Source organism: Sphaerulina musiva, assembly GCF_000320565.1.
Source record: "Sphaerulina musiva SO2202 unplaced genomic scaffold SEPMUscaffold_1, whole genome shotgun sequence".
Classification (NCBI taxonomy): Eukaryota; Fungi; Ascomycota; class Dothideomycetes; order Mycosphaerellales; family Mycosphaerellaceae; genus Sphaerulina; species Sphaerulina musiva.
This window is the reverse complement of record NW_016017383.1, coordinates 396,539-412,567: the sequence shown is the minus strand read 5'-3', so window position 1 is coordinate 412,567 and position 16,029 is coordinate 396,539. Positions and strand designations below refer to the sequence as shown.

Below are 16,029 nucleotides of genomic sequence, written 5' to 3'. Positions count from 1 at the left end.
GAACGGTCTATCTTAAATAATCTCAGGTACATGTAGTCACACATCACAATCACACCTCCTGCCATCTACATACATCTACTGTAGTCCCCGATCTCGCTTACTCCAGTCGGCGAAGAAGCGTCACATCTGCGGTATAGTGCCCGTCGCATAAAACATAATCGATAGCATAGCACTCTGTTGCAGGGGACGTGCGTATTGCCAAAATCTCCGGCGAGAGTTGCGTCATTCCCGTGGACTGCAGTGTTGCATACATCTTGGCAACTCGTGACAGCATTTCAGAAGTGGCATCACCCCAATCCATCAGGAGAGAACGTACACATATGCACCGCATGTCATACTTCGGTACTAGAAGACGACATCGCGCTATCAGGAACCATCTCACGCTTCGAAGCCGACCATCTATACGCAATGCCATCTCCGACGTTGTAACGATAGTACTGGAGGGGAAAGCCGTCAGCGAAAACCTGCCATGTCAGGACAGTGTCCTTGTGCTCTTACATTTTCGGTTCCTGCTCGGATCAATGCCCTGCGGAATGTTATGCTGGCTATTATCAGAATCATATCACATGGCGGCGAAGAATAGGCACTGACTTGATACGGCCCTTGTGGGCATCTTTACCCTGGCGCTTGGGTATGCTGTGTAACCAGTTACTCTGGGTCTTGCCTCGCATCTACTCGCACATTTGCAGATCAGCATATGCCGGACAAGAGCTCAGGCGTACGTACCAGCAGCATATCACCGGGACCAAGTGGCATCTTTGTAGGCTTGGTCTCTGATGTATGGTTCATCGGCGTCGGCTTATGCTTGAGCAGGAAGTCACGAGCCTGGCCAAGTGTGAATGATGCTATAGCAGGGCTACGACATGGTCAGTAACGGTCCACGAAGGTATGCTATTCAAGACCTTACTCGGCTCCTAGGAATCGCTCATCATCGCTGTGATAGCTGATGCTATCAGAACCAGTGGCATAGTAATTGACCAGGGCAAAATTAAATCTACAGCCGGTGGCGTTTTCTGTCAGTTCCCGGAGCACATCCAGACATTGGGGCAGAGGTCGAGGGCAGCATTTGTAGCTGTCCTTTGCAAGAGGACTGCCAGAGATCGCGTGCGTGAGTTGACCGTCTCTGAACCGAGCAGTGTCGTCCACGCCGAAAACCGTCGTAAATCTTTCAGGAATAAACCTTGGTAAGTACTTGCGCTCTTATATTCATTGCCTCTCAACCCTCACCTCGGTGTGTTGATCACAGTCTCTACCGGCCCGCGTTTGATGGTGTATTTCACTCTCTTCCAAGTCAACCAATGTTAGCTTCGGGCAGCTTCCATTTTTCGAGGACTGTAACAAGAAACTCACGTAAAACGGCAACTCTGCGCGTAGAAATTCGAAGAGTTCAACTTGTGCCGCTTTAGGTATGAAAGGAGTGAAGGATAAAAGATCCAGCTCAGGTTGGTCATTGATCGCACGAGCTTCAGCAGCTGGGACAAAGTTGAGGATTTCTCGCAGCTCCATGGGCAGGTGAGTTATTGAGAATGGGTATGTTGCATGCCGAGAGTAAGCTGCGGACACGCCCTTCGTGTCGCCATGTTCATCGCGTTGCTCTTCTCCAGTAACATTTTGGGCTGCCTTGGGTCTTTTCAGTGGTGGTGGGCTGAAGAAGCTGTCGAGAGTTCGTACACGTTTTGACATTGATGGTTCAGTGTCTGACACAATGTTGAAACTTCAGGTAGGAAGAAGGAATTCCAGGTTATAGGTATATGTACAATATATGTTGTAGTTGCCCAAGATATGTACCTACAGGTACCTTAAGGTATATATACATGTACTTCGTAGAACTTTGTGTAAAGGTTTGATGACGCAAAGACAACATCTCGAGTCCTCGACACCAAACAAACGCGTCGTAGACGAAAGGCCAAAGTGGCGTTTCCCAAATTGGCGGTTCGATCTCGCTACGGAGAGCACCGATCTCCTGCCTCTGCTTCTCTACCTCTTCCTCATGTTGGTCGATCAGCTAAGGAGCGTCTTGAGGCTCTAGGCTACGTGCTCTCGTTACTACCTACAGGTAGTTGCCCTCTTCATCTACCGCCCTTTCTCCCATCTCTGGGCTTGGCACCCCCGCGTCGATGTCGGCAAGCCCGGTCGCACAGGTTGACAGGTCGCATACTAAACCGGCGCGATCCGCCCGGCACCCACCTCACCTCCTACCCGAATACATTCATCACTCTTGTTGTTGTTTATGTCGTTTTTTAACACTTCTACTACCTATATCATCCATCTTCGCTACCAGGAAGCTACCCGAACCGTGAGCTGCTGCTTCTGCAGCTTGGGCAGCGTTAGTTGTCGACGTCGCGTCCCTCCCTCCTCGCCGGCCAGACACCTGTTAGGTTATGAGCGGAGGGCTGATGATGAAGAGAAACGGGGTTGGGATCTCAGTATTCGCATCAGTGAGACAGAACAGTGAGTTGTACGCGATGACTATCTAGAGAGGCGATACTCATCGCTGCTACATACAAGGGAAATGTGCCGCGCTAGCCGTCCTTACTGCGACACGAACGCTCGTCGCGACATGTGCGATCGTTCTCCTCGCCCATCCTCCTGACACTTGACGACATGTTTATCCAATGATATGTGACGGCGACCCAAACCGTAACAACATCGCGCTCTTAATAACCTGTCAGATGGCCTTCTTTGACACCGCATTTTCCATCGCACGAAGGACCAGAAGGAGTTGTTCGGACTAGACTTTACGTTAGTATCTCCGACTTTCTGTGCCTCTTATTATACGTACAACTGCTTCCAATAGTGTTTTCTGCAGGAGGGAAGTCAGGGATGTAGGTAATAAGAATCTCCACTGGATGTCCGAAATAATGGCGCGGATCGGCATCGAGAGTAATCTCTGTGTAGCCGATTGCGGGTGTAGCCGTAAATGAAACACCAGTATCTCGGAGTATACTGTTGATAGTAATTCCTATTGTGACGCCGGTCGGATTGCCGTAGGCTATCGTTAAACCACGCCGTCCTTGACGTGGCCAGCCTACAACCACATTTGTGCCTGGTCGTATAGGGAGGCCTGGTAGATCGTCGAACGCGAGCATTCCGCCAATCTCTACGCGTTCTTCATTTGCACCGCAAGTAATGCTACCGCATGCTTGGGCGTTGCTGAAGCAGGCGAGAGTAATGGTAATGAAAAGACTAAGGAGCATTGTGCTTGTACGAGAGGACGAAGAGTAGTGTGTAGTAGATAAGAAGAGGTAGGCAAAGTAAGGCGTACAGAGGTAAGTATATATAATGTTATGAGCAACTCCTAACTTATAATACCCTTCTAAGGCTAAATAAGTTTGTTCAAGACAGATATGTGTTACGGAACTTTCCGTATAGCTAGGATCCTAGCCCTGTATACGACTGCAGAGATTACCATCCGGCTAGGAGTCGTCAAAGATAGAGAGGAGGTGCAAAAGCTACCCGCCGAAGCGATCGTACAGAAAGTGCAACAGATACATCCCGCATGCACAGAAGTCATCGCAGCTCGAAATCTTTCGAGCGGAGATGTACGACTGTACCTGACTAGAGAGAACGCGAGACATACGATCCTTCACGCGCCCGAATATGAAAAGAGCCCGGTGAAATCTGGAAAGAGGGTAGAGCAATACTGTCAGATTATATGATCTACCACGTCCCGTGCAGCCATCGACATTGAAAGCCCGGACGCGCTCCGCGTAATCGAAGACCAGAAATTCCAGAACCAGACCCTCTCCCCTAGGGTCAAGGTTGCGAAAGCCAAATAAGAGACCAGAACCAGACCCTCTATCCTATAGTCAAGGTCGCGAAAGCCAAACAGATTTGCCGGATAGGCCAGGCACACTAATCCCTCCTTCTCGTACTGCCGACAGTATAGAGTGCGGAATGTAAGCCCTCTGTATTTCTCATAAGACATGATGTCGGATTCCGTCAAGCTAGTACTGGTCCTAGCCAAAGTCTATACCCCCTAGAGGACAGGTACGGCCATCGTTATCGCTAGCAGGAGCTTCTACCGGAAGAGATACAGAGCTCGGAAGGCAACTTAGATATAGCCGCTTTGTACTTCTGGAGTGCCGGTTTAAGATCCTACTGCTCGGCTCGTAGAATCGAAACCTTCTGCCAAGTAATATGTCCTACGGGCTAGTGATGTCCAAACCTTAGTAAAATAGTAAAAGTAATTACTAATAAGTAATTACTTTTTACTAATCCCTTGGTTACTTTTACTTTTACTTTTACTTTTACTTATAACCTTTGAGGATTAGTAATTAGTAAAAGTAAAAGTAAAATAGTAACGATGATTTTACTAATTTCGGCTATACGTACCTATATATTTATAAGAAATAAGTAGTTTAGGAGGGATATATAGTAAGTAGAGGATATATATTATATATATAAGCTATCTATATAGCTCTAATAGCCTATATTACGCTATGTCTATTACGCTATATCTATTACGCTATATATCTATCGCGCTATATAGGCCTCGTTATAGGTTAGGTTAGGTATAGGTTAGGTACAACCTAACTTAAATACCTAACCCTACAAATAAGCTAGGTACCTAGCTTATAAGCGGGGTACAACCTAACGGTAAAAACCTAGTAGGTATACCTAATAGGTATTGCAATAGGTATTACATAATACGAGTTGAATATCTACGAAATAGTAGAAAATAATATAAATAAGGCATATATACCTACTATCTGATTCCTAGAGCGCAGATTTTAATAGGAAAATATTTTATACTTACTATAGCTGCCGACTATATATACCGACTATACATATAGACTAAAAAGAGATTACTAGAAAGGAAAGCTCTAACCAATTGATTATAGTTATAAGCTACTATATACTAAGGATAGAAACTACCTTACTTCTTAGTAAGTAGTATTACTATAAAGCCCTCTCTCCTACTACCGTCCTCGGGTAGACGATCGGATAGGCTCGGCTCGCGGTAGGTTACGGCGTAGCTCCGTAGTAAAAGGGGTAGGATAGGTAGAGATCCGGAAGGACGCGGAGATGCCCGTAAGTAGTAGGAAAGGTAATATTAGAAGACAAAGCGTACTATAGGGTAACGATATCAATTATAGTAGAGTAGGTATCCGTACGTCTACGTCCTGATTATGTCCGTCCTCTCCTCTGTCCTAAAAAGAAGAAAACTACCCTATATAGCTACCCGCCGGAAGTAGTACGGCCCTCCTAGGCCGTCCGGCTCTCGGCTCTACCCTAACGCCCTACGTAAAAGAAACACGCCTAGCCGCTTAATATACCCTCCCCTACCTATATGTCTATTCCGTAGACATAGGTATAACTAACCCTCCCCCCCCCTATCTAACGATTATATATAGAAAAGCAGACCTAAACGACCCGTCGAAAACAAGGCACCTAACCGTAAAAACCTAAACCCTTCCTATATTCGGAAGCTCCCGGTTAGGCCCCGGGGGCCTAACTAATATACTACCTATTCTATCTAGGATACATCGCCCTTAAGTATAGTACCGGAGCCTTCCTCTATATACTTAGAGTCGAGAGTAGAAAAATTAGGCTACGGTCGAAACTTAAAGTTACCTCTATAGCGGAAGTAACTAGCGTTCCTAAAGAGTAGTACTTCAGAATTACGAATATAGTCGAAAACCTTCTCGTACCTCTTAATAGCGTTCGCCTACTACTTAAGCTTATACGCCTCCTACTTAGCAAGAGATTTTATATAAGCAATATAGTTTAACTCGTTTATTACGTCTATGTCGGCCTAAGATTTGTAACTAACTAGAGCATCTAAGATTAGGCTAAGGCTATCTAACTAGGCTACGGTAGGAAATCGGTACGGAATTGGACTATATATATTAGGGTAGCCCGACGGGCTAGATAGTAGCGTAGTTATTATTCGGTATACCTCCGCGATCTACTAAAGGGTCCCTATTTTCGGGTTCTCTATCTCTCTAGTTTCTACGTTAGTAATAGCTACGAACTAAAGGAGGATCGTACGTTGTACGCCCTACGAAGGTAGCGCGCTATAAGGAATACGGGGGTCGGTAATACGGACGCTATATCGCTAGACCGGAGTTAGCTACTAATCTAGACCTATCTTCTTTCTTAGCTTAGACCCGAGCTCCTTATCCGTAATGTTGTAGATCCGGCTATTCTGCAAACGACCGGCGGCGCGGTTTACCTCTACCTACTTACGAAACGTCTCGTCCTAGTACATTCCCTAAACAAGTATAGTATAGTCCTTATAAGTCTCGTTATCGAACGATACCGAGCCTTAGATCTAACTAGTACCTTTGCCTACTACAAGATCTATAACATTGTAGTCTATATACTTAAAGCTATTACGACTTATATTCTCGTTACCCTTGTCGTCGCCGTACTAGTACTTCGCGTAATAAGGATAAGACACCAAACGGTAATTACCGTCCGTACGTAAAGAAGCGTACAAAGCCTAGTATAAGATGTCCTAGCGGACGAGCTACTAAATTACGCTATATATCTACGACCTGTTCTACTCTAGGTTAGAGCGACTATTCATACGACGGAGGTGCTATAAGTATATATCGAACTTATATTCGATATCCCCGAAGATCGTCTCGGTATACCTAAAAACCCCTTCCTTCGTAACTAAGCCGGTAAGATCGAACGTAGCCTAATCGCTAGCGTTAATTATAAATAATCGGAGCTTAGTAACTAAGGTTTCTACGTTAGGCGTAGCGGAGGGAGTAACTAGCATTCCTGTATATATTCGAGATAGGAACGTATATAGACTAAGCGCATTACCTATATACCTTAGATAGTAGGCTAGGGAGAAGAATTCCGGGTACTAATACTAATATTCTAGAAACTAGCTATTAATATAAGCTCTATAGACTTCGGCAATACGAGTAGTTAGTAGAGCTATAGCGATATTCGACTTAAGTCCGAACCTACGGCTTATAAATACCCTAGTATAGTACCGGTATAACGGAACCGGGTCCTCCTCTACTAGGCCTTATTATAGGTACAACCTACCCTAGTAGGTATGTAGGGTAGGTTGGGTATTAGCAATACCCAATAGGTATAGGTATTTAGCTAGGTATACCTAACCTATCGGGTTGGGTACAAACCTAGTAGGTATTACGATACCTAGTAGGTATTGCGTACCTATTAGGTATTGAATCTTCGTAAATAAAAAAAAAACCTAGAAACCGGGTACCCTAACGAGAGCGAAGAAGCGATTTATTTAGACTAGGCATAAGAAAAGAAACTGTACATAAACCCGATATAGATACGAAAGTAAAGATTATAGTTAAATTAAATAAAGAAACTCAGAATTATATATACGCTATACTACAAGTTGTGATATTTTGAATCTTAAGAAATATAGTCGGTAAATATAGTCGGCAGGTAAACTTTATATAAGCTTAAAGCAATCTCCCTATAATCGTCTCGTAGCATCCCGGAGGCACTCTTGCGCAAGCTTGAAGCTTAGGCGTACTAATCGCCTTAGCTCCTCTACTATATTACCCTCGTTATCGCTAATCGTATCTAAGTTACTAATCCGTTCTATAAGATCTTTCGTCTGCTCTCGGTCTTTACTAAGGATCTCCTATAAAGTTAGAGTACTAAGAAGCGCTTAGGAAACCTCTATAGCCTCCTAGGCGATAAGAACTCTAGTATCGTACTTATCGTCCCGATAGCGAAAACGAGATACTATTAATCTAGAGAATGTTGCTACGGTATATTAGCGATTAAAACGACTTTAGTATCGAGCGATACTAAAATCGCGCTTATACCTAACTCCGGCAGTAGGAATACAGAGAATATCCCGCGCTATTAATACGAGAGTAGGGTACTTAGACTCTATTAAAGACTACGTCTTTAGTACCTCGAATAGATCCCCTTTATCTATATCAGCGTCCAAATAGTCGGCGAGCTCGTTATCCTCGTTAGTACTACATCTTTGACTTTAAGAAGACTCTATACTCCTACTAAGAGTAAAGTCGATATAGCCTTTATACCGACTCCTTCTAAAACGGCCCTACTAGGTAGAGGTACTCGATAATAAACGATAGCTCTTCTCCTACTCTGCCCTTAGCTTACCCTCGTAATACGCGTAGTAACTTTTATCCCTAAAGTCATCGCGTACCTAGAACTTCCGCTTTAGGCAGGGGGTAAGGAGGACGCTAATACCGTAGTAATCGCTAAATCGATCCTAGGTATCTCGATAATATTTCTCTAGCTTAGCCTAAGCAGCCTCGTATACCTGAAAGATATCCTTCTTCTAGGGTATCCTCTTATTCTTAAGTCGCTTTATCGCCTCCTCTAGAATATCGAAAAGCTTGTTATAGTATACGAGGACAAGGTAAATCGTCGGACCTTTCGTAGTTCTAATTACCGCTGTCGCCGCTGCAAATAGTTTCGTAAGGTCGATAAGGTACTCTACCCTTTGCTATTCTTCGGAATCGATGCCTATATCTTTACCTAGGTCAAGTCGCTCGATATAAGATTTAATAACTACTTAGAGTCTGCTAAAGCGATCGAGTATTAACGTTATTAAGGACTACCTTGTCTTTACGTCTTAAACGACCCTTAGGATACGATCTTGAACGCCTCTCTACCGACGGTGCTTTACAAATAGCTGCTTCTTTTGAAGTATCTCTTTCTAGAGGTCGATAAACTGTTCGAACCTTTAGGAGCTCGAGTTAATAAAGATATAAAGCTTCCGGATCTAGAGATCAAGATTAGCTAGAGTAACGAACTGCCGACTATTACTGCCGACTACGCGAGTCGACTATACTTTCGAGGTAGAAGGGTTTATAGTTTATTAGGCGTAGACACTAATCTTACCTTCAAAAGAAGATAGGGCATACTATTAGCTTAAGGACGGCTGATTTACTTGCTCTAGACTCTTCTTCTCTATAATATCTTTCTATCCTTGTCGTAATCCTAGAATTCGGAAAGGTCGTTCGTAGGACAAAGCCCTAGGCGGTCGAAAAAGGCCTTTAGGGGAAGTTGAGCAGTATAGGTAAAGTAGGGAAATCGCTCCGGATAGCTACCTCGATTATACTCCGCAATTGCCTCCTCCTCTTCCTCTCCTATCTCTAATTCGGGACTAGTCTCCGTACGTAGATAGAGAGGTAGCTGCTCTAAGCTTATTAGTAGCTTAGTAACCGTTATACCGTACCTCTCTTAACAAGTATCAATCGCTAAAACACTATAGAATATTAGAGGAGAGTAATAATAGTAGAGCAAGTGTCCTTATATCGCATTGTATAGCATCTTATTGTTAGAGGCGTTGTCGTACGTAATAGCAGTTAATCGGCGCTCAATCTCGAACTCTTGTAAGATCTCGAATAGTATCTCTACAAGATAATTACTAGTATAACGGCTAGTAATATAAGGGAAACTAAGTATCCCTTCGTACTAAGTCTATTAGTCGTCAATCTAGTAGACCTATATAGTTAGGAATAAGGTTTTTATAGTCCTAGATTGCTAACTATTATACGCGATAGCTATCTTAAATCTTCTAGCGAGACGGGCTTTAAGGGAGTCGGCGGAGTCTATAACCTTAGTATCGAGTATCCTTCGGTATGTCGACGCGCATTTAAACGGAATTGTCTCGACCTATCCCGGGAGAAGTGCTATATAAGTCTGTTTTACCGAGGGTCGTTCAAAGAACTAGAATAGTAGACCGTTGTCGACAATTATCTCAAAGTATAGGCGCGGGAAATCGTCTAGTATATAGCCTAGGTCCCTTGTCTACCGTAGATTGCTAACAGTCTAGAAATATCGTCTTAGTAAAAGTAGCTAAGCGTAGTCGACAGACGTAGTCGGCAGGTATAGTCGGCGTTAGTTAGTACTTACTTGTCGATGCTTCGCGGCCGTAAACATCTCCTTTATAAACCCTCGCTTATCTTGTTTCTCCTAGCAGTTCGAGGAGTCGAGATACTTCTCGATAGATGTTGTACTAGTATTTAGTACTGGATGTTTTAGTACAGCGTTATAGCATCTATATACGACTTTAGGCGTCGTATCTTCTTAAAGCATTCCCTCCTCTAGGAAATCCTATACCTAAGATGTCCGAGACTTACTCCCCTAGGTAATTAGGGACCGATCGAATATAGTACGACCGTTCCGCTTTTTAAGGCGCTTTCCGGTATAATTCCACTACCGTATCTCGTACCAACGCTCAAAGTTGTCCTTATACCTAAGCCTCTATAGCTAGCAATTTGACTTGATATCCTACTCTCCTATATAATTAGGCTCGATAGGGAGAATAAGGGAACTATCTAGTTCCTCTTCTACTGGACTCGGCCGTCTCGTTCTATACCGCCTAACGTCAGGTTGTCGTCGGCGTCGACCTAGTATTAGACTCGATAGCGCGTTAAGTATCGTCCTATAGCGCTAGCGTAGCCGTACGCTCGATCGCGTAGGGGTCCCGGAAGAGGTATCGGGCTAGGAGGAGGATTCGAGCCGGGAGCTTCCTACTCCTAGGGAGGACGAGAAGGAGGACGAAAACATAGTAGATAGACGACAATAGCGTAAAAGTCTAGAGGTATCTTGAAGAAGTAGGAGTAGAAAGGGGAAAAAGAAAGAGAATTTCCTATACTTAATTATAGTATTACGCTATAACAAGGGTATAGCTAACAGGATATACCGACATTCTGCTATATCCGAGCTAACCTATCGAAACCCTAGTTCAGGCGTCGCTTGCTATTTACCTATCGCTTCCGCTTCTTAGTCTTAAACTTTAATAAGGGTAGCTAGTCTCTTGTCCTTCTTAACTAGTTCCTCGAGACCAGAAATCGAGAGGCAGAGTTCGTCTTCTTAGAGGAGGAGGAGCAGGATAGCTTCGAGAGTAATACTAGTATACTCTTTTACGCTACAATAGATAAGGCTATCTATTACTACTAGCTATATTATCTGTTCCTTTATAAGAGAGTTCTCTTTCTTATACATCTTGTACGCTATCTTCGCGAGATGCTTATTCTCCTTTATTGTCTTTAAAGGCAAAAAGCCGTTAGCTGTATAGTCGTAGGTAGAGGGAATAAGCCAAGAAGGGCCTAGCAATCGCCCTCTATAGTAGGCTTAAGCTTTAGTATCCTACGATAGGACATTCCGGCAAACGGCTCGCTTAATAGGCGAGAAGATCTTATATAGTAATAGTATTCGGACTTCTTTAATATAAATCTGGAATTGTGATTAGTTTCTGTAGTCGGCAAATATAGTCGGCAGATATTTACCTTTATTGTCTCGCTACTAACGATTTTCAAGACCTCTTTTATACCTTTCTTATTTAGTATATCCAGGTTCTTAAGGATAACAATCTTGTCCTAGAAGTAGTAAATAGAAGAGCGCTATTGATTGTAGGCGGTCGAAAAAGTATAAGAGGATGCCTAGATAGCAAAGGTACTAATAGACTTAGCCCTCGCTTCCTCTATCTATAGAGTCGAGAATAGATTAAGAACTAATTCCGAGGGAAGGTAATAATTGCTAAGGCCGCTAACGCCTTTGTCGCACTCCTCGCTAACAGATAGATGCTCCTATTCCTACTTAATCTGGTCTTCTTTCTAGAATGTCAATCGTTCCTTAGAGTCGATATCGCCGAGTTCGAGAAACTAGTCGGCTTTATCAATCTTTGCCTACTCGTCGGGAGGAAGTATTATACTCTTTCTAGTCTGCTTCTTTGTACTAAATCAGAAGTTAGTACTCAAATCTGCCGACTATATCCGCCGACTATATCTGCCTACTATACTTACGCTTTTTAATTATACTCCTTTATATATATCTTTCTCTAGCCCTCGATAAGTTCCTATTGCTTATCTTTAGTAAGGCTCTTAAAGCTCGTATACTCCTTGATTTGTGCCTTTTTAAATCGCGTAAAGGATTCGTTATACGCTTTGCGGTATCGATCCTATACCCTCTTTTCTTTGTCTATTACGGTAGTACGCTCTCTGTCCTGTAGAGTATTTAGCTTAAGAGAGTACTCCTCGAGTGACTTCGAGGCTACGCCGAGCTTTACGCGCTTGTTTGCTAGTGCCTCTAGGGTATTGCTCTTACGTTTCGGCATAGTAATAGTTTCTAATGTTAGTATAGTAGTTGAAGAAGAACTCGGTCTGATTACGAAGGTAGGTATCGACGGCGCTAGTAAAGGTACGGAGGTACGGGTATTGTAGAGGTATTGTAGTAAGGTAGTAAAGTAAGAGAGAGAAAGTAAATTTACCCTACTAGGGCAATTTAAGGTTTAGGCAGCAGCCGAATCCCGGCATTAGTTACGCCGGGCAACGATACTACCTATCCTTCCGGACTAATAATACTCTACCGCACTACTATACCGCCGACGTTATTCTAAATAATAAGTATAAGAACTATACGTAAGTTGCCCCCCCTAGGCGTTATTAATTTCAAATATAAGTTATTGTCCGTTCGTTCGCTACTACTAGGACAACTGCTAGTAGGGGTTATATATATATAGTATATAGATATCTATGTTAAAACGATATATATATTAAGTATAGATATCTAGGACCTATATATAAATATGCGTCTAAATTATATATCCGCCCTAGAGAAAACAATAGGTCCTACAGCTATAGATGAACGTGTTCGGCAGACGTAGTCGGCGTATAAGGCGTATACCCTACTAGCGGCCTTAGGATATATATAGAATCCCTGTATAGATTACTAATTACCTTCCTGCGAGATCCGATATACTCTAGAGATAAGCGCCTTAGCAAACTCCAGGTTTTCCTTATACCCCCCGTATTTTCCTTCTCTCTTTTCTTCTCTATCGTCAACTTTGTCAATCAACCGAGATATACTCAAAGCTCTCAAAATGCCTAATATAGATACTGTTTCCCTCTCTACCTACGTCTCTGCCTCCCTCCCTAGGGATAACGACGACCAACTCGACTATAGACTCGATTTACTATAGGACGAACAATCGAGACCTAGAGGGCTTCCGAAGGCTGCTTTTGATAGCGGAACTAATATAAGGACTCAGAAGTGGTTAGATAGGACATAGGAGGAACGAATAGAGCCGCTCGAAAAGATATCCTATCTCGGAAAGGGGAAAGAAAAGCAGGGAACTCAGGGTACCGCAAAAGTAATCTACGATCCTAATTATAGCGGAGAGAAGGAGGACAAGTAGGTAACTTAAGGTACTGCGGGAGTAATCTATAATCCTAATTATAGTAGAGAGAAGGAAGAAAGGTAAGCAAATTAAGGTACAGGTCTAGTAATCTATAGTCCGGAGACTAGCGAAGATTCGGATATACCGATTAGGCGGCGTATACGACAACTACCTCAACCGACAGCCTCTCCTAGACTAAGTAAAAGCCTCGCCGAAAGGAGGCGGGGACGTACGAAACTAGTCGCGAAAAAGTCCTATCTAGGGAATAAGAGGCCGATAAGGAGTTAACGGCCGTAGAAGAAGCCTATAATACAAAAGGTACCTAAAGCGAGAACTAAGCGACGAACAAAGCCTAGTGTAGCTACTCTTCGCGAGATTAGGAGATACTAGAAGACGACCGAGCTGTTAATACGTCGACTACTATTCTAGAGGATCTGTCGGGAAGTTACTTTAGATATCGTAAGTAAATCTTCGAGTAGCGTATACCGGTTCTAAGCAGAGGCCCTCCTCTATCTATAGGAAGCGACGGAAGCGTTTCTTACACTTGAGTTCGAAGTCTCTAATATACTTGCAATATATACGAAACGAGTAACGTTGTAGTAAAAGGATATAGTACTTTGTCGATAGATTCGGAAGCGCTTCCTAGGGGAAAATAACGGAAAAGATAACTTTTAAGCTTTTAGGAATCTGCCGACTATATCTGCCGACTATGTCTGCCGACTATGTCTTAGGGGAAGGATTAGGACTCCTACCGAGAAGACTTTCCGATAATATTTACTACCTATACCGACCGTACCTGCCGACCCTACCTGCCGACCGTACCTACTGACCGTACCTGCCGGTCACTCCCGGCAATTAAAGATTATATACGAAAACCTTATTTGGATCTCGTATAAAGTGCGTATATATTATTACTTAGGCAGCAAACAATCCGTAGCCTCTAATTGGCCGAGCGGTTATCTCCTAATAATACAAAGTTACTCTCTACTTCAGAAAAAACCTAACTTACTATATTAATATTGCCCCCTTCTTTTCTCTCTCTCCTTACTACCTCTACTATACTACACTACACTACTATACTACTATACTACACTACTACACTACTATACTACACTACCGCTACTATACTATACTACCGCTACTATACTACACTATACTACCGCTACTATACTATACTAGCGTACCAATCTACTACAATGGCCTCGGCTATATCGATTGCGCAGAAGCGCAAACAATCGATTGCTCGCAAGACTCCTCGCACTAGTAGAAAGGGACTTCCTTCGCGTATAGGTAGTAAAAAGCTTCTAGGCGCTCGTATTAAGAAGGGATATAGATATACCCTAGGTAGTAAGTAATTCTAGAATCCAGATCTGTAGTCGGTATTTGTAGTCGGCATTTGTAGTCGGCACTAACTTCCTCAAAGCATTAGCTCTTAAAGAGATTAGGAAGTACTAGAAGGAGAGCCTACTCTATATTAAGAAAACCCTATTTGCTAGACTTATTAAGGAGCTCGTTATAGATTAGGCTAATATACCTCTTCGCATTCAAGCAAGCGCTCTTAGCGTTCTTCAAGAATATACTAAGTCTCTCTTAGTAAGAATCTTTACCTATAAGTCTTCCTATTTCTTATTCTCTCTAATTAATTACTTACTTACTTACTTACTTACTTACTTACTTACCTCCTCTAGCGGCCAACCTTTTGGCTATTTACGCTAAGCGCGTTATACTCTAAGGCAAAGATATAGAGTGTCTTCGCTCGCTTCTTAAGGAGTAGGGTGTTTGGCCCGACGATTTCGTAGTCTGCCCTTACAATTCTAGTCCTGTTAATCCTAATTTCATCTATACAGAGCTAAAGAAGAATAAGGCTACTAAGGCGCTGAAAGCAAAGGCTACGCTAAAATGCAAGCCTCTCCTAACTAAGAAGCCTCTCCTAACTAAGAAGCCTCGACGAATTGTTGAAGACGATTCTAACGAGGATATACTAGAAGCTACTCAGAATCCTACTATAGACAACAATAATAGCGAGGATACTACTGCTTAGTAGGCAACTCTTAGTAAGTTATTCCTCTTTTATTATTAATTATAATATACTAATTTAATAGCTTAGGATAATACTCCGCTACTCCTAGATAATAAGTAGGATAATAATAAGTAGGAGCAAGATAAGCAAGATCAAGATGTTCAAGGTCGAGACTTTTAAGCTAGTTATAATTAAGAAGAGCTAGATAATGATTCTAGCGATAATAAGCAAACTCTTAAGCAGAGGCTAGAAGCCTATACTAATAAGCTAGTAGCGGCAGCTTACGCGCTTACTGTTACGAAAGAGCGTTCAGAAGATAGCGTACGCCTTACTTAGGAAACTCTCGAGGGAGACGCAAAGAAAATTGCGCGTTAGTTTCATCGTTAGTAGCAGCTGAATTTCGAGGATTAACTTTGCGCTTATCAAAAGATACAAGACGCTAAGGTAGAGGCCTTAAAGCAGTAAGCGAAGGAGCAAGCTGCTCTAGATGCTTAGCTACTTACTAAGAACTAAGGTAGTTTCTATCCTTAGTATATAGTAGCTTATAACTATAATTAATTGTTCAGAGCTTTCCTTATTATTCTAGTGATCCCTTTTTGATTGGTATATATAGTCGGTATATATAGTCGGCAGCTGCAATAAACATAGAATATATTCCTATCAAATTCTACGCTCTAGGAATCAGGTAGTAGGTATATATGTCTTATTAATATTTCTTTCTACTATTTTGTAGGTATTTAACTCGTATTATATAATACCTATTGCAATACCTATTAGGTATACCTACTGGGTTTTTACCGTTAGGTTGTACCCCGCTTATAAGCTAGGTACCTAGCTTATTTGTAGGGTTAGGTATTTAAGTTGGGTTGTACCTAACCTATACCTAACCTAACCT

The 16,029-nt window shown here is 42.7% G+C and overlaps 3 protein-coding genes across 3 annotated transcripts; all 3 read right to left on the bottom strand.

Moving 5' to 3' along the window:
* Nucleotides 1-210: 210 nt before the first annotated feature.
* On the bottom strand, nt 211-1,711 carry SEPMUDRAFT_55502 (DNA repair family protein). The gene is made up of 7 exons (XM_016909363.1): nt 1,351-1,711; nt 1,228-1,283; nt 908-1,165; nt 727-856; nt 592-671; nt 499-541; nt 211-437 (listed from the first exon to the last, which is right to left on the bottom strand). The coding sequence occupies exons 1-7, from the start codon at nt 1,681-1,683 to the stop codon at nt 333-335; spliced, it is 1,005 nt and encodes a 334-aa protein (XP_016764430.1). The 5' UTR covers nt 1,684-1,711; the 3' UTR covers nt 211-332.
* A 946-nt stretch (nt 1,712-2,657) lies between these two features.
* Nucleotides 2,658-3,197, bottom strand: SEPMUDRAFT_103705 (uncharacterized protein; the record flags this gene model as incomplete). The annotated part of the gene is made up of 2 exons (XM_016900512.1): nt 2,658-2,731; nt 2,783-3,197. The coding sequence occupies 2 exons, from the start codon at nt 3,195-3,197 to the stop codon at nt 2,658-2,660; spliced, it is 489 nt and encodes a 162-aa protein (XP_016764429.1).
* A 5,066-nt stretch (nt 3,198-8,263) lies between these two features.
* Nucleotides 8,264-8,431, bottom strand: SEPMUDRAFT_32819 (uncharacterized protein; the record flags this gene model as incomplete). Its single annotated transcript, XM_016908510.1, has 1 exon — nt 8,264-8,431. A coding segment is annotated over one exon (168 nt), but the record flags the coding sequence as incomplete, so codon positions are not given.
* Nucleotides 8,432-16,029: the final 7,598 nt, after the last annotated feature.